This window comes from Mytilus trossulus, chromosome 8 (assembly GCF_036588685.1).
Source record: "Mytilus trossulus isolate FHL-02 chromosome 8, PNRI_Mtr1.1.1.hap1, whole genome shotgun sequence".
Taxonomy (NCBI): Eukaryota; Metazoa; Mollusca; class Bivalvia; order Mytilida; family Mytilidae; genus Mytilus; species Mytilus trossulus.
In genome coordinates this window covers 33,216,689-33,235,841 of record NC_086380.1, presented here as the reverse complement: position 1 = coordinate 33,235,841, position 19,153 = coordinate 33,216,689, and the positions used below count along the sequence as shown (strand labels likewise).

Below are 19,153 nucleotides of genomic sequence, written 5' to 3'. Positions count from 1 at the left end.
AAAAAAAAGGTTAATTTGTGCTTATGGAAGTTTTTGCAATACTTTTCTAGTTTTAAAAATTGATAAAAATATTTATGCGATCATCAAGCCTCGATAAATGTATATCAATATTATTAATGAAGATTCGGTTGGTAGTTGTCACTGGTATATATCAAATCTGTTATTTTACTTTGCGAGCTGATCTGTTTCATACGAGTATTTTATCAAGGTGACCCACTGTGCATCATTTCCGTTTGGTATAATACGAGGGCATTAGTGGCGTGTTTTACTAAATCGTTCAGGTGTGCCAATGACAAACAGACAGTATTTTGCAAATATCTTGATAATTACAAGATAAAATTGTATTATTTTTTTGCGATTTTCAACGATTATTTCGCACTTTAAAATTATTCAAACATGATTTGTGCGTTGAATGCAATTAAAACCCAATACCCTAACTTTTACTAGCTTGAATCAAACTTTAAACTTAAAACTATTTAGATTCCAAAAAAGATATTTTGTCTACTGTTGTATCCTATATAAAGCAATCCATGGAGTTGCTAAAATAAGGTGTGGACCTTATTTTTGATACTTATACATATATATATATTATTAATATTAACTTGACTTGTTTAAAACTTTATTCATGTAGTGCATGTTTCTTGTGTATATGTCTCTTAAGTTTGCATTTTAATCCATGTGGGTTTTACTTTTTGCAAATAAAGTTATGTATATATTATATTTGATATCGTGTGTTGGTCGAATGTCGCGCACTTTGCACATGACAAAACCCTGAAATGTCTATGGGTTGTCTGTGACTGAGTAAAATATGTTCCCCTTTCAAAATGACCGGACATTTATTTAACATAAATGTATGTGATATGGCTTGCATTCACTCAAAATTATGTTAATTCCAATTCTGTATTTACTATCAGCTAAATGTTAGGTAAGCATCAAAGCAAAAAAATGCCATCTTCTTCATTGTCTCGTCTTGATATTGGTGGTACAAAATGTAGTATAGTGGTGACATCTATAAAAAAATATAATAAAACTATAGAGTATATTCACATCAATTTAGAAATATCAGGTTCTTACGCTATCGTTCGGAATGTTGGTCCTCACTGGTCTTTAATTTTGTACTTTTTTGCCTTTTAACTTGTTTTATTCGAGTAAACCGGTAAGTCCTTTGTAGGCAAAATGCGTTTCTGGCATACACAATCATAAACCTCCATTTTTTTACGCTCATTAAAAGCTTACTCGAATAATTACGATTAGTGATCGAAGTGCTTGAAATAAAGCGACTGACTTATTCGGGTTAATGAAAAGCAGTATCTTTATTTGTAGATTTTATATTTCAGACTATATTCCTTTCAAATGTGGACCAAACAATGAAAGTTGTCAGAATCTAATGCATTCTGGGTAATATTTTCAAAAACTCTAAAACGTTAAAATTGGCTTACATTGTCCTTAACAATTGAAATTCAACCAATGATGTGACGCTATTTTCATTTTTGAGTACGAACGAAACGGGGAGTTTTTAAAAAAAACAACATGCATGCACAAAATATATTGTTCATTTAATTTAACCATGGTTATCAATGAACATTTGTTATGTGCAAAAAAACGGTAATTACTAGTATTGAATAATTAGACATTTTCTGAAGTCATCTAATTTAACAACTGGCATCTTATGTATGTATTTTTCTATTATCTATTATGTGTAAAAGTACGGTAATTATTTGAATAATTAGACAGATTTTAAAGTCATAAAATTTAACAAATGGCATCTAATGTACGTTTAACTCAATGAAAATACACAAAACTAATAAAAAGTCAGATCATCATATTTTCATATTTGATACTCTGACTTTTCAAGGAATACTAGAAAAAATACACGTCGGCGTCCCTAATTATAACAGAACAATTAGTGTGCCGTGAAATGAGTAAAACTATAATTCATATCATCTCTAGGAATTAGGTTAACTTAGTGTGAAATTTTCCGTCTTATGTTGCAGACGTGAACAGTTTGTCTAAATCGTGCAATATGTTAACATCGAAAACAATGTTGTGAAATTGTAATACGAAAGGAATGTGAATATTGTGAATATTGGATAAAAACTAAGTTATAAGCAAACATTCCAGCTAGTTTTGGATGACAGGACATACAAGCGCGAGAATATCGTATCAATTGTGAGATCGATGTATACTCCGTTTCACCATAGATGTTTACACATACGAATATTAATCAGAATACAGTTGCCCCCTTTAAAAATAAAAGAGAAATCTTTCTAAATTCAAAATTATGTAAATTTTAATACACTTATTTTTACTGATAAACTCGTGATTATACTAAATCCAACAAATCAACACCAAATGATGTAACAGCAGTTGTTTCTTTTATTAAGGAGTCATTAGCACTGAGGAAAGGAGACCAATAACTGTTTTTATCATATTCATTATAATTTTGTCGAGTTTTCATTATGTCTGTTATGTCTATGTATTTGCCATAACCAAAATTGTTTTATCTTTGTTTTGCAAATAAAGATATATTTATGATAAATAAAAAGCATGTTGTTTAAATAACTAGCTATTTTATATCCAATCAATAGTTGTATTCAATGTATGCCATTGGATCTTGAAATGCATATGTATACATGTACGTTGTATTTATGTGTCCCGAAACCGTAAATTCGTGCAGCTTATCTTAACGTAATCAGTTTTAGATGATCATAGTAAACATGTAAATTAATAAGACGATTTTGAAAAGCAATTATAGTTTTTATTTTCATTTTCTTTGGCAAACTTTCGAATTGACAATTAAAATATATAAGCTGCTGTTTGGTGTGACCATGTATCGTATGCCGCCCTAAAGTGAATATAAAGGTACGTGAAGGTTGACATACGGTAGACCATAATACATGTAGTTATTGCGAATTGTATCTGCTTGACCTTGTAATTATATTCATTTTATTTTGATCCATATTTTCAAACAAGTACGCGTACCGTGATTTTAAAATGACTTGTGTCCTTAACATTTATGAAGATTATGTGTATCAATGTACAAGACATTCCATGCACTTATATTACTGTATCCCATTATATAAGTTGTATTATGAGAATCAAAACATTATACGATATCATAAAATGTAAATTAATATTATGCAATCCAAAAATTTTGGAAATGCATAATACAATGCATGGAATATAAAATTGGAACACATCGTGATAACGAACCTATTGAATATATTTTATTTGAATATTTGGATTCTTCTGTAAGGTGTACTGTTTTCGGAGTGTTTTTTTTTCCATTTAAGCCATGTCGTAGTCAGTTTATTTTCGACATATGGGTTTTTATGTCCTCTGGGTATCCTTTGCCTGTTATTGAGTTATGAATTCTTTATAAAGTAAAATAAATGTCGGATAAATGGTTTTACAGAATTGTTTCAAAACATTGCCAGTGTTTATTTCATGAGACAAAAAAAATAGGGGGTAACCTTTTTCTGGAGCAGTTCAAAGTCAACTTCAGTGGGAACAAACAGTGCAAGTCTTTCAATGAGATTATTAGTTGGTTTTCCAATAAGCTATAGATGTCTTAAAAGAAAAATTAAAATATGCTAATCTAGCAATGTGCACAACAATTGTAGCTTTGTTGATGACCCAATGATTGTTGATAAAGTTTTAGAAAAATTGGGAAATTAAACTGAGAATTTAAAAGAAAAGAATTTCAAATTTTTTTTTTATACTTACTGCAATAACATTGGTATCTGATCTTATAATTAGTACAGGTCAGTGGGTAATTATCTGCATTGTTACAGACTACTCCATCTATTGGTGTGCATTTCATAACTTGTCCTATTGAGTAGTGGAAAGCCCCAATATCTGTACTCCAACATTCAACCTTGTGAATTGTTCCTCCACTGCAGAATCCTGAAGCTTTCTGATATTCAAGACCAGATTTCTCCTTGTCACCAAGTGCATGTGTTGTTGGATTTCTTTCGTCTACCCATGGCGACCATGATCTATCAACACATGGGGCTGCAGAAATTTTAGTAAAAATATTAAGTGCTAATTGTTCATTAAGTATTTATCCTAAATTGGATCACCTGACCTAAATTTTGCAGATTTTGGTTATTATGTATAGAACAGAAAGTGAGAAAATTTAAGCAGTAAAAATTATCAAAACAATAAGATCTACAGATGAGCCAAAATGGATGAATTTTTAATTGACCCTGTGTAAGAGTTATTTCCTCGAAAGACTCATTTTCTTATTTATGCAGAAATCATATTAGATGGAGAGAAATTGCTAAAACAAAAGTGGTCAGCAAAATAAAATCTACAAAGAGTCGACATGCAAACATTGATTAATTAAACCATTATTAGCAGTAATTGCCTCTGAAATACTGAATGTGTTCATTTTTTGTGTTTTTGTTGTTGCAGAAACTATCATAGAGAGAATTTGTGAAAACCAGTAAAAATAACCTCCAAAAAAGTCACTTAGACATAAATTATCAATTGACTGAGTACCGCTGACAGGAGTTATTACCCATGAAAGATGGTTATCATCAAATTTTGGCAGGAATCGTCATAGAAAGAGAAAAAATTTAACCAGCAGATGTTTAATTATCACAATATCTACAAATCAGTAATAAAGGCTGAAACTGTTAACAGAATCTGAATAAAAGTTAATTCCCTTGAATGATGTTTTTTTTTTAATTTCTTCAAAGAAACTTTATAAAAAACAAAATACTGATTACAGTAATGGAAAATAAAATACTTCGCTGAGCACAGCATAATACCACAGTGATCAAACCCTGAACAGTTGGGGCAAGTTTTGACACAATATTTAAGCTTGATACTGTCTGAATTTGGATTGTGATCAAACTTTTGACATAATATAGGTTTCTGACACAAAATAAATGTTGTCAGAGATCTTAAACATCTATTAGGCAACACTGTGTAATAGAAAAAAATTTCTTGAAATTATAAAAAATCTAGTTTTTAGCAACTTTTTTGTTCCTAATTCCCGCATGTTTGGGACAATTACCCCATACTTAATCCCCGCCTTCCCTTTGTGATATGAAACCTTGTGGTACAATCTCAGAGATGTCCAAACACATACACACTTAAAGTTATTTTCCATAAGCTACAACCAGATGCTCCGCAGGGCGCAGCTTTATACGACCGCAGAGGTTGAACCCTGAACGGTTGGGGCAAGTATGGACACAACATTCAAGCTGGATTCAGTTCTAAATTTGGATTGTGATTAAATAGTTGACACTGCATAGGTTTCTGACACAGCATGAATGTGGTCTAATGAACTTAAAAATTTTTTTGCCTTTGTGCAATTCACTGTGCTGTAACATGTTGAATATTAATCCTCTCAAAAAAATGTTTGAATAAATTTTCTTTTTATTTATGAAATCTGAAATGAGAAAAAATTAAACCCCCCCTCCCCCAATTTTTTTTTCACATCCCCCTTTCCCTTTTTCCAAAACTGATCTCAATTCAAAATTATGATGGAGTTTGCAACAATAACTACTCATTTAAATACATCATAAAATATTAAAATGTAAAAAAAAGTGCTTGTTATCACTGAATGGTAAAGATTTTTTTTGATTTATCAGTTGGTAGAAAAAGTGAATATACATTGTATAAATGTATAAAACAATGATTTAAGTTGATTCAACTACTATTTTTGACAAAGAAAGATAACTCCAATTGAAAATTTCTTGCTATTGCACAATATTGTGCAATTAAATATTTCTTGCTATTGCGCAATACTGTGAAATTGAAAATATTTGCTATTGCTTAATACTGTGCAATTGAAGATTTCTTGCTATTGCGCAATACTGTGCAATTGATAATTTCTTGCTATTGGACAATACTGTGCAATTGAAGATTTCTTGCTATTGCTGAATACTGTGCAATTGAAAATTTCTTGCTATTGCACAATACTTAATATTATAATTTTGGATCATGATTTGGACCAACTTGAAAACTGGGCCCATAATCAAAAATCGAAGTACATGTTTAGATTCAGCATATCAAAGAAGCAAAAGAATTCAATTTTTGTTAAAATCAAACTCAGTTTAATTTTGGACCCTTTGGTCTTTAATGTACAAATGTAGACCAATTTGAAAACGGGACCAAAAATTAAGAATCTACATATCAAAGAACCCCAATTATTCAATATTTGATGAAATCAAACAAAGTTCAATTTTTGACCCCGATTTGGATCAACTTGAAAACTGGGCCAATAATCAAAAATCTAAGTACATGTTTAGATTCAGCATATCAAAGAAGCCCAAGAATTCAATTTATGTTAAAATCAAACTTAGTTTAATTTTGGACCCTTTGGACTATAATGTAGACCAATTTGAAAACAGGCCAAAAATTAAGAATCTACATAGTACACAGTTAGATTTGGCATATCAAAGAACCCCAATTATTCAATTGTTGATGAAATCAAACAAAGTTTAATTTTGGACCCTTTGGGCCCCTTTTTCCTAAACTGTTGGGACCAAAACTCCCAAAATCAATCCCAACCTTCCTTTTATGGTCATAAACCTTGTGTTTAAATTTTATAAATTTCTATTTACTTATACTAAAGTTATGGTGCGAAAACTAAGAAAAATGCTTATTTGGGCCACTTGTTGGCCCCTAATTCCTAAACTGTTGGAACCTCAACTCCCAAAATCAATCCCAACCTTCCTTTTATGGTCATAAACCTTGTGTTAAAATTTCATAGATTTCTATTCACTTTTACTAAAGTTAGAGTGCAAAAACTAAAAGAATTCGGAAGTTATTGTCTGGAAACCAAATGTGTCTTTGGATGCCACAACAATGACAATATCATAGCATTATTTGATCCCAAAATAATGTTTGTAGTCGTATAAAAATATATCAAAGTGGCATATTTTTTTTTATCATAAATGGTAATGACCGTATGGATAAACTTGCTTGTAAAATAAAAACAATTATGTGAATAAAAAATTAATGGTATGATGAAAATTTATTTGAATAGATTACTTCTTGCGTTCAATCAATTTGTTACGAAAAAGAAAGATAGTTTTAGTGCCGTGTAAGATTTATAATTAAGTATAAGCTTTATTTTATTTTATTGCACAATCTGGTTATACTTTTTTCTGTAATTTTAGACATTTTGAATATAAAAGTCTCTCTGATACTGGCGTTATCTCAGATCTGCAGATGTGCTGTTCGTTTTCATATTCGCCACTTTTACAGATTTCAAAAATTCTTTGATCAGTCTGGGCACTTTTAAATATCTTCCTCCCTCAATGGCAGGGTTATGAGCACTACCTCTTAATTTACACAATGATGATCGATCTGATGTATTTCTTAAAGCATCAACATTGACTGCACGTTCACTCATTTTGTAAACACTCTGGAAAAATGTTAATTTTGGAGATGCTGAAATATTAGCATGTTGTTCCTGAAAACCCTGGTCAATTATTCTTTGTTTTATAAAAGGTGTTTAATAGTAAGGTTAATGTTTGACAAATATGATAAACCTCAATTTTGAATAATAAGATTTAACCTTTTAACCCATAGGTTGCTAAACTTCCTTCTGAAGAGGTCCCATAATCTAATACTCGATAACATTATCCTATTTTAATGTGCACCATTTTTACAAATGTTTGACATCAAGTGCAGAAAAGAAGAATATAAACAAATACTGGAAACAACACAAAGTAAAATCATCAATTAAAGTTAGTCTCATTATGATCTAAGGTAGAAAAAAGGTTCATATCAAGGTCATATCTCATTACTTTACTTTTAATATTTGATCAAAAAGTCATGTAAAAATTAGAGAAAACAAAGCTGTATAACTACTCATCTTTTTAGATGTTTCCTATTTGTCCAATACAAATATATTCAGATGAATAAATTGGTGTTTAACTTTCTCTTTGAATCTATGAAAGAGTCAACCATAGAATTAAAAGTTTGCAAAATACTAAATAAAAGTGTTAATGATAACAGGTTTACCACCATTACCAGATGTGGGTGATGGTGTTGGAATTCCAGGTGGTGTAAATTGAGGTACTACAACTGTTTAGGAATAATTAATTTGTTGGTGATTATCAAAACATTCAATTTGTTCATCTATTTGTGTGTGAATATTATTTATAAACATACAATATGTCTATACTATATTAAATTTGTGGACCAACATATTTGAGCCGGTTTGTCTCTGTTAAAGCCAACGATCGTCTGAAGTGTTATATACGGGTAATAATAAATAGTTTGTGTATGTTATGTACAATGTACTTTATAACTTCATATTGTAATTGCTCTAACTAGCGTAGCTTAAATGATTCAACTCCAAATACAGTTCCTTAGCTGTTGCATTACTGTCTACATTTTGTAAGCAGGCGGAAGTGCATGGTTTTGTATATTTAATTCTATATACAATTTATGACAACTCAGCAAATGGTCAAATTTCACCACTCAAAAACACTCACTAATTATTACAACTTGCATCACTTTATCAAACTCGCACCACTCAAAAACAATAAAATGTAACAGTCTGGAAGAAACGTGTTTCATCATTAGATTGTTTTCTTCTTCTCTTAGAAAATTCCTCCTTACTCTCAGACCACCTGAGTCACACAGAGACAGAACTCACACTACTTGAAAAAAAAATATACTACAAACTCACACCACTGAAGAAATGTTATAAATCATCAGAAAGTTCTAGTTTTTTTTCTCTTATTTATTTCTGTTCTTAGACCACCTGTATTACACAGAGACATAACTTGACTCGCAATTTTAAAGAAAAAAAAGAAATACTACAATTAGTACCACTGAGAAATGTTTGAATCATCAGTATATTGTTTTCTTCTTCTCTAAGTGATTTTTTTCTTTTCTAGTATCACCTGTGTAACACAGAGACAGATTAGTTACTAATTGGTCACTCGAACTCCTAAGGAAGAAAAAAAAATCAAAAACTAATCAAGACTTTCAACATAATGTTTCAGTGCATAAAAATATTTCAAGTCCTAAAATCTAGCTTGCACTGATTTTTTCTAATGATATATAAATTAAAGGTAAACGCTTGAGTGACTTCATACAACCTTTCAATAAAAAGTGGCAAAATTATGTTTTGATAGCTGTAAATCATCAAAGTTGGGGCAAATTATAAAAAAACGTTTCATAGAAAAAATTTGGACTTTCATAGGAAAACTTAGCGTTTTAGACATTGGAAGTCTCATTGCACTAAATTGTAGTGAAAACAGGTGATTTGATGAAATCCTGGGTCAGTCTGATGAGCTGGTTACTTCACAGATTGCCAGTTGACAGGTATGGTATTGTTTATAAAATGTTTGCTTTTACCAAAAGATTAAAAGATACAAATGTTAAATATTATATATGTAGGACTTTGTGATATATTTGTAACCCAGTATTAATAAAATTAACAAAACATTTGATTGAGTGATTCTGTTTTTAATATTATAGAAAAGTATACAACATTGCTATACAGACTGTAACAGAGTTACATTGCACCTTAAAACATTCATTATTATAAATAAAAAAAGACTAATAATCTGCATGCATTATAAACAACATTGTTATTTTTTGTTCTACAACCTAGTTGCAATTTCAAAAATATTTCCTAAAGCTTTAATTTCCTGTCTTTGTTTTGAAAGCATGGCTCAAAATGGGACTTTGAATTTGGTGTTGTGTTGGATGGAAATCTTTTTTAAATCTAAAATACATAATTGTGTTTTAAAAACTAATAAAGTTTATAAAAAGAAACTATTTTTTTCTCTATTTTTAAGGTAGTGTTCAACCTAATATTTCTAATCAAAGGATTGTTTAAATACTACTCACTACATTCACTGGTCTGTTTCAAGCAGCCTAATCTGACCTTGTAGTCAGCACACCCATTTGGGTCAAACTGGTTCATATTGTCGCATTGTAATCCACTCCAAAGGTCACAGGAAATTATTTGTCCTAGGTCATCGGCTGTGGAACCTGTAGCTGTTCGACATTCAATCTTCATAGGATTAATGCAAATATGTGAGTGTTTCTTTACTTCAGCAATAGGTTCTGAATCACCACTGGCATCTGGTGTGTGCAAATTCACCCAGTTATCCCACTGTGTACATCTTTGAACTGTAATAAATACAATGATTTGATTTATAAATGTAAATTCAAAACAAGTAATCAAAGCTGTTTCTTTCTTTAAAACTTGAATGTGTATTTTTCTAAGGGTGGATGTCCAAATACAATCCCCACCTGGAAGGTTCGACAAAGTAATTGATGTTTTACAATACGGATATGAAAATAAACATTTCAAAATTTCACTTTGGATACCGTATTTCGGTTATAAACAAGCTTCTGTCCAAATTTTGAAACATTCCATGGAGTTATTAATGTCTTACTAAACTTCACCACAGACAGAACCTAAATGTTGATGATGCTGACACTGACAACACAATATATGATCAATATGTCTTGCTTTTGAGACATAAAAGTTGCAGACTTGACAAAAATGATTCTGACCAAATAACAAATAGTACAAAAAGGAACCTAACATGCCCCATGTCAAGTCCATGATTTGCTTATGGAAAACCCAGCCATGATTCATTAAAAAAAACCATCGACAACATTGGTTGTGCACAAAAATACTGAACTCAGAGGAAAATCAAATCGGAAAGTCCCTAATCACATGGCAAAATCAAATTACAAAACACATCAAAAACGAAATGTCAAATTCCTGACTTCAAATGAAGAAAATGGTGGATTAAACCTGGTTTAACCTTGCGGTACAATTTCAGAGAGATCAATACACTTAAACACGAGTTACCATTAAAACACATTTAAATGCATCATAAAAATATTAAAATAGAAAATGACATACATAATCTTGTTTAAAATTAATATAACTTCATCAGCATTCAATAGTTACTTCTAAAAATAAATTGACAGCTAAGAAAATAATTATAACAATGTTTCTTGAATAAATCCACATTACAACATTTTTTTTATTAAGAGTGGTAAATTATTCCATACCTTGGTTGCAGAATAATGAAAAAAATTATAAAAAATTGTACTTGGTCTTGGAACAAATTGATCATTATTAGAGACAGATCGTAAGTTGTGGTGTTGCACATCATTAATATTTAGCATAGCTAAGTAATCAGGTGTTAGTTCATTTACAATTTTAAACATTAGAATTTATTGTTGGTAATTTATTATCTTTGTAAAAAATGGCAATTTTAAAGATGAAAACATAAAATAAGAAGAACCAAAATATGGCATTAAAGTATAATTCTTGCTACTCTTTTTTTTTTTTTTTTTTTTTTTAAAGTTTTATGATTCTATCTGAATCTTTTTGTAATAAATTTCATTAAACTGAACTACAATAGTCTATGTAGGGTAGAATATACTCATTATAAAGTAGATGTCCTGTGTGTATGGGCAAATATACTTTAATTTATACATAAGTGATAGTTTAGAGGAGATAATCTTACATATATATGATCATCATGATCTTCCCAGCTTAAATTTTCATCAATGTCAATTCAAAGTAATTTGAAAGAATGGCCATTCTCAATACATGTTTCCTTGATGGTAAAACATAATGCTGATAGTTGTGTAAGTTTTTGTTTTGAACCTTATTTCATTAACTTTGTTTTTTGTGCATTTAAATTTTCATACTGTTATTGTTACACCAAATTGTATAGCATTTAAATCATTTTGCAATATCCCAGTCAGCAGACTAACAGTGGGCCAACGTTGGCAAATTGTCGGCCCGTTGGTCGACCGTTGGTGTTGGCTTCACAACATTGGCCCAATGTTGGCAAATTGTCGGTCCGTTGGTCGCAAGTTTATGTTGGCTGCACAACATTGGCCCAACGTTGGTAAATTGTCTGTCCGTTGGTCGCAAGTTTATGTTTGCTGCACAACATTGGCCCAACGTTGGCAAATTGTCGGTACATTAGTTGCACGTTGGCGGCGGCTGCACAACATTGGTCTGTTGTTGTAAATTCATATTATTATCTCATGTTGGTTATAAATAATCGGGCAAATGTTGGCATTATGGTAGTAGCAACATAGGGCCGATATGAAATTTTGTTAATAGAATTGATTATATAATATTTTACGCTTTATTTCTCTTGGGAAGCGGATAATTTCAATTGCAGCAGGCTTTATGCAAAGTTAATGTTATATCGAAAGTGTTTATCAACTGAAATTACATTAACAACTCTATGTTAGGCCAATGCTGGCCCAACATTGCGTGATCATATATTATACTCTATATTTAAGTCAGGTAAAATTTATACTGGAATATCATTACTGTAATAACAAAAAATGTATATCGTAAACATAGATTGCATGCACCTGGTTAAAAATAAAAATTTATTGCAATCATTATTTATAATAACTTTATTCATTAAACTTTGTTAAACATAATAATAGCAATTATATGCAGAGTGATATTCGATACAGCCAGTCTGTTAATCAAGCCCATTCTGATAAGGTTGACCATATGTTCGATAAATTTCAAAGATGGTTGCTATGGTAATTAAGTTTATAGAAAATCTGAATGTAATGGGATGGTCACTTTTGTGATTATTTCCTGTTGTGTATTTGTTAGAAAGCAGTGATACGAAGAAAACAAAAAGAGAAAATCATGTCATCTGGGATTCAAAGAGAAAGATAGTAACATGTAAGTTGTAACTTTAAAAAATCTGATATATATATATACGATTCAGAATGACAAATACAATATGATTTTTTAATCTGAGGGATGTTGTTAAAACTCAAAACATATATTAATTTCTATCATTTTATAATGCTGATCTTGAAGTGTATACGTTTCGGGCGAAATATTTTCTAGATTTTAAATCATTTCAATCCTATTAATTATCATGAAATTTTTGCCACTGAACATTAGTAACTTCAAACAAATGGTAAATTATATAAATCTATAACCACAACATGTATGATCATTACTGAAGTTAATGGAATAAAATTATCTTAAGATGTACCTTATTCCGTAATGTTTCAAAAATGTGGTATAATTATTTTTACTTCATTAAAATATAAATGAATTTGTTAGTTTTATTGTATTTCTAAATCGCATGCAAACATATACAATATATTTGTGAAACCGGATCGTATACACACTTGAATGTGTAACAGTGTTTTTATATATCAAATATATTACTGTTCATTAATACACATCTACATGTATATTATTCTTTATATATCATGTATATCATGTATATTACGAATATATAAATTATGATACCGAATTCTGAAATAATAGTAATAAGGGTTTGTTATACAAATCCGTCTAATACTAATGAATTTCTGACCATTAGACAAATAACCAAGTGAATATAAAAAAATGGTTATTTAAGATTTTATTTTGTATTAAATAGTGTTTAAACTATTTAGAATATACATTAATTTATTTTACATATCTAGAAGGGAGATTACGCACGCGTGCATTAGACAAATACGCAATTCAAGTTTACTTATAACTTTATTACAGAGTCGGTTAGAAAAAAACATAGCTGTAAAGAGTCTTCGGATAAGGAGATAGATGATGCAGCTAAAGATTGGCGGCGCTTAAGCCTTGACAGAGAAGGTGGTAAGAAACAGAGAAGGGAAAAAAGAATAACATAAATAATAATGACACTGTTGAAGTTCAAATTGAGGAGGACACTACTCGTGGTGACGACCAATGATATCAAATTTAAAATAAATAAAGTTTCATCTTCTGAATTATTTAATTTTCATTCTGGATCTGGAACCAATACAACTAAAATTACATCTCCGAAAAAACTGTTTGTATGATCGCCTAACCATAAGCCATACGTCATTTGTTCTGTTAAAGAAATAAATGAAATTGATATGAAAAAAGATGTGGTATGATTGCTAATGAGACAACTCTTTACAAGACATCAAATGACACAGAGTTTATCTGGTCGGTCCATCAACCATTGTCAAAGAAATATCTTAGCGTCACACAATAAATAAAATTAAAGAGGCAAAGTTCATGAAAAAAACAAGGACAGTAACAACAATGGGTAATACAAAAATACAGAATTGCTACCTTAAACTTTGGCAGTTTAAAATACAAAAAAAGATCAAATGCGCTCCGGAGTATTTATCATATACAGCTCCTCATGCAGCATCCACTGCAATTTGGTTGCAACAATATACCAATGTATTGCCAACATAAAAATGAGAAATACCTACCTTGGAACAACATAGTGCCAACATAAGAAAAGATATTTCTACGTTGGTCCAACGTTGTGCCAACATGGATTTCGTTTTTCATACAATGGGCCAATGTTGGCTCTATGTATTGCATATAACCGTACAACGTTGGGCCAACATGAAGCCATCATGTTGGGCCAACGTAGGCCCACTTTGCACTTATACGTTGGGCCAACGTTAAAATACAACGATGGGCCAATGCAATGATATACGTTGTGCCAATGTTGGGCCAACATACTCATGTTGTCTGGGATCCTGATTATTTTGTTCATTTTTTCAATGTTTTTATTATTGAAAATGCAATGTTGAATCATCAGCATATAAATCCATGCTGGATTGTTAAACATGAAGTGGTACATCAATTATATGAATTAAAAATAACAGAGGACATAAAATAGATTCTTAAATTCACTCCATATTTTCCACACAATCTATCAGATTTAATGTTAGCGTATTGAACTTCTTGTGGTCTTTCAGACAAATATGATTTATCCAATCTATCATATGTTCTCCGATATGATAAAATTTTAACTTTTTTTAAAGTATGGCATGCATGATTAAGTTAGCACAATACAAACATTTTTTACTTCCAATCCCCAACCTTTAAAATGCTGTAACTTAATAAAAGAGGTATATATAGACAGATAAAAGAATAATCTTTTAAATGAATGCAATATTTTTGTTTTGCAATCATTATGTAATCAATTATTATGCAATTAATGGCAAAATCTTGGTCAGTTCACTTGATTGAATTTAGCCCTTTCATCTCTTTAGCTACACAAGAAATTTTAACCTTATCTTAATCAACACAGCAGGAACTTCCAAAGTGTGTCTCAAATTAACGCTATCTTATTCCATTCTCTCATAAATTTATAATTAGTGTAAACATCCTTACCACATAAAAGTAGCTAATGTATGATTAGGTGTAAAATTGTATCTATACATTCTATCCAAAATCTGAGACACCCTTTTGTAGATAATGGCTCAAGGAACAACATATAATAAAATAAATTCTCTCGGGGGATCTATGAAGAAGCTAATTCCAATTGAAAGTGGAAATTTGTTGTAAAATTTTGTAGACACAGTTATCATTATAATTGATTACATAATTGTTGTATAATACTAACATTGCATTAATTTGACAGAGTAATCTGTTAGCTATCCATAGATACCACTTTTATAAATTTTCAAGCATTATAAAGAAAGTTACAGCATTTTAAAACTGGGGAATTTGAGGTATTATGCTACCTTAATCAGTTCAAAAGCCTTATTGAAATCTAAAAACACAGTTCCATGGAAGTATTATATTATATAATACTTCCATGACAGTACCAACTGTTTCTGCTTTATCTAAATATTTTAACCATTCATCAAAAAGTTTTGTCAGCGCTGTTTGACATGAAGGACCTGGCATAATCAATTTTAACAGTATAACAATTTTTTATTGTTAAAGAATTCATATAACTGTGTCATGTGTGTACATACATGTCTCTCAAAATTTTTAGATCTGGTATTTAAAATAGAAATTGGACGATAATTGGAGGGAACATCTGGGACCTCTTTTAAGTATAGCAGTTACTCTTGCAAGTTTTAATTTTTGTGGAAAATGATTTGACGTTATACTTTTGATTATTAGAAAAGTGATGGCAATATTAAATGGAAACCCCAAAACTAATTCAGACCAAAAAACCAGATAGGTAATAATAGCTTTATATCATAAACATTCTGATCAAAATATGATTAGGGTTTAGAAGGAGAGGAAGGTACACATGTGCACTATTGTGTACAGATATGACCCAAAATTAAACCCAATAAATCATTCAGATCAAGAAATGAAATTAATATGAAGTGAAACTTAAATCATATTATTAAATGAAAGTGAAAGTTTGACTAAATTCTCTGAAGAGGTTTAGGATCATTTGTAGATAGAAACAGACTCCCCTATCACTTTGTGAAACCAGCTTTAACAAGCATTCTCAGTGAGTATTGCATGGGAATACATACTCACCCAGTTAAAAATTCATTGTATTGGAACAAAATTCTAACTTGATTTATAACTTGTCATCGTGTAAACTATATAACAAATATTAAGTCAAGAAGACAATTTTGTAAGACCATTACTCTGCATAAAGTAATCAAACCAAAACAAAATTTGTACTATATCTGTATCTTGTCATTTAACAACTATATACCAATATTTAAATCAATATCTTCAAGCATGACGAAAACAAGAATGTGTCCCCAGTACACGGATGCCCCACTTGCACAATAATTTTCTATGATGAGTGGACCGTGAAATTGGGGTAAGAACTCTTATTTGGCATTAACATTAGAAAGATCAAATCATAAGGAACACGTGTACTAAGTTTTAGGTTGATTGGACTTTAACTTCATAAAAAACTACCTTGACCAACAATCTTTAACCTGAAGCGGGACGAACGGACGTACGGTACAACAGACAGACGGACGAATGGACGTACAGACCAGAAAACATAATGCCCCTCTACTATTGTAGGTGGGGCATAAATTGTAGGTGGGGCATAAAAAGTGCATAAAACTTATTATTTGAGTTATCTTTTTAAGTCTAAGGATAAATTCACACAAAATCATCAGACTGTGACAAAATTCGAAATTAACCTGCAACTTGTCATGATTAAATAATAAACAGCTGCGCCATGAGGGCTTGATACGCCTGTTGGCTTGTGTGTGAATTTTTATGCAATAATTATAAATAGTTTCCGACATACGGCCAGACATATGAACCCTTTGCTAGTCTTGTACGATTTTTAATTTTAATTTCTTGTGTATAATGCGGAGTTTAGTATGACGTCCATTATCACTGTGCTAGTATACATATTTTTTAAGGGGCCAGCTGAAGGAGGCCTACGGTTGCGGGAGTTTCTCGCTACATTGAAGACCAATTGGTGACCTTCAGTTGTTGTCTGCTCTATGGTCGGGTTGTTGTCGCTTTGACACATTCCCCATTTCCTTTTTCAATTTTAAAGTTTAAAGCAATAATCATAAATTGTTTTTGAGATACTGCGCGACATGTGAAAAAAAACGTTTTATTTTTACAAAAAACTCAATATTTCTAAAATAAAATTTTGATTCAAAACCAAAAAGTATACAGGTCTTTAGATTTATATAACTAACAAGTGTGTATAGTTTTAAGCAATAATCATAAATCGTTTTTGTGATATGGCACGACATGTAAAAATCCCTCCCCCTTCTTTTTTTTTTACAAAATTCTCAATAACTCAAAAAATCAAAGAATCATCTTCAAAAAGTGTGAAAAAACAACCCCCTGTTCTAGTTACAGAGTCTTATAACTCAAAAAGTTCTAATCTTATTTTCAACAAAAAGTATACAGATTGTTTGACCATCATAAGATTTTTAGAAACAACTATGTTCAGTTCCATGAAATTTGGATAAGTCGTTCTAAATTTATGATGCAACATGTTTACAGGCGTATGTAAATACACCAAATATCCAATCAAAATCTTCAAGCATGAAGAAACAAAAGTGTGGAATAATGATTAGCCAAACTGATGGATGGACAGACAGACAGAGTACAAATCTTAAGACCCCTTTGACCTTTTTTGTCAAGTGAAAATTTAAGACCAAGGTTTTTAATCATAGCATCTTCATTTAGATATAAAATGTAATACTGACCGCCAATGGTTGTTGGTGGTCTGAATGGTATCTTCATCGTTGTCGTTGGTACAGGGGTTGGTGGTGTTGTTGAAGGAATTGTTGCTAAAATGTTAAAACAAAATATTTGGAAACCAATTTAAAACTGATTATAAAAAATTAACACATGATCATGTAAATGTATTTATCAAAAACAAAATAAGCATGCCAGCAAATCAAATAGTCAATCCAAAAAAAACCTACTGCTAGCTACCTCTTACTATAAGTTCATACAAATTTATCACCTTTCAAAGTAAAATTAACTGCTTAGCTTAGCACAATTGGATACGACCGCAGAGGTACATCCACGAACATTTCGGGCAAAAATTGAACAAAATATTCAAGTTTGGTACAGGTCTGAATTTTTATTGTAATTAAATATTTGACACATTATAGTTTTCTGACACAGAATAAATATAGTCCAAAAACTTTTGTGTTTAGCAATACTTTGTAAATCTATTTTCAGACTATATACTAAGAATAAGCAAAATAAAATTGTGACCCCAATTTTTCTTCAGAAAATTGACAATTTCTTTAATATTGGGGGGAAAAATTGCACCCCCCCCCCCTTTCCTCTTTTTCCAAAAAAAAAAAATATTTGAAGAAATTTCTTTTTAATTTCTTAAATCTTGTGGAAACCCTCCCACCCAAATGAACCTTCCCATCCCACCCCATTCAAAAAAATTTCAGAAAAAACTTTACAAAAAAAAAATTTGAAGAAGTTTTCTTTTTGTAAAATGTAAGACGTCAATACATGAAAACAAAAGTTACTGAAGAACCAGTACCTATACTCTCTCTAAAGAACCAGTACCAATACCAATACGCTTTCCAATGTACCAGTACCAGAGTACCAATACACTTTCTAACATACCAGTACCAGAGTACCAATACACTTTCTAACATACCAGTACCAATACATTTTCTAACATACCAGTACCAATACACTTTCTAACATACCAGTATCAATACACTTTCTAACATACCAGTATCAATACACTTTCTAACGTACCAGTACCAATACACTTTCTTACTTACCAGTATAAATACACTTTCTTACTTACCAGTACCCTTTCTAACGTACCAGTACCAGAGTACCAATACACTTCCTAACATACCAGTACCAATACACTTTCTAACATACCAGTATCAATACACTTTCTAACATACCAGTATCAATACCCTTTCTAACATACCAGTACCAATACATTTTCTAACGTACCAGTAC

General features: G+C 30.8%; 1 protein-coding gene across 4 annotated transcripts in view; it reads right to left on the bottom strand.

The window, feature by feature from the left end:
* Window positions 1–602: 602 nt before the first annotated feature.
* LOC134681842 (uncharacterized) overlaps window positions 603–19,153 on the bottom strand; it is a 68,573-nt gene continuing 50,022 nt past the window's right edge. For 3 of the 4 annotated variants that reach the window (XM_063541480.1, XM_063541481.1, XM_063541482.1), the window contains 4 exons: window positions 17,911–17,994; window positions 9,832–10,116; window positions 3,727–4,014; window positions 603–1,009 (listed from right to left, as the gene is read on the bottom strand). In XM_063541480.1, coding sequence (XP_063397550.1) covers window positions 933–1,009; window positions 3,727–4,014; window positions 9,832–10,116; window positions 17,911–17,994 — 734 coding nt within the window. In that variant the 3' untranslated portion in view covers window positions 603–932. Of the gene's footprint in view, window positions 1,010–3,726; window positions 4,015–8,503; window positions 8,924–9,831; window positions 10,117–17,910; window positions 17,995–19,153 lie in introns of those variants that run through there. The other variant, XM_063541483.1, reaches the window with a different exon arrangement.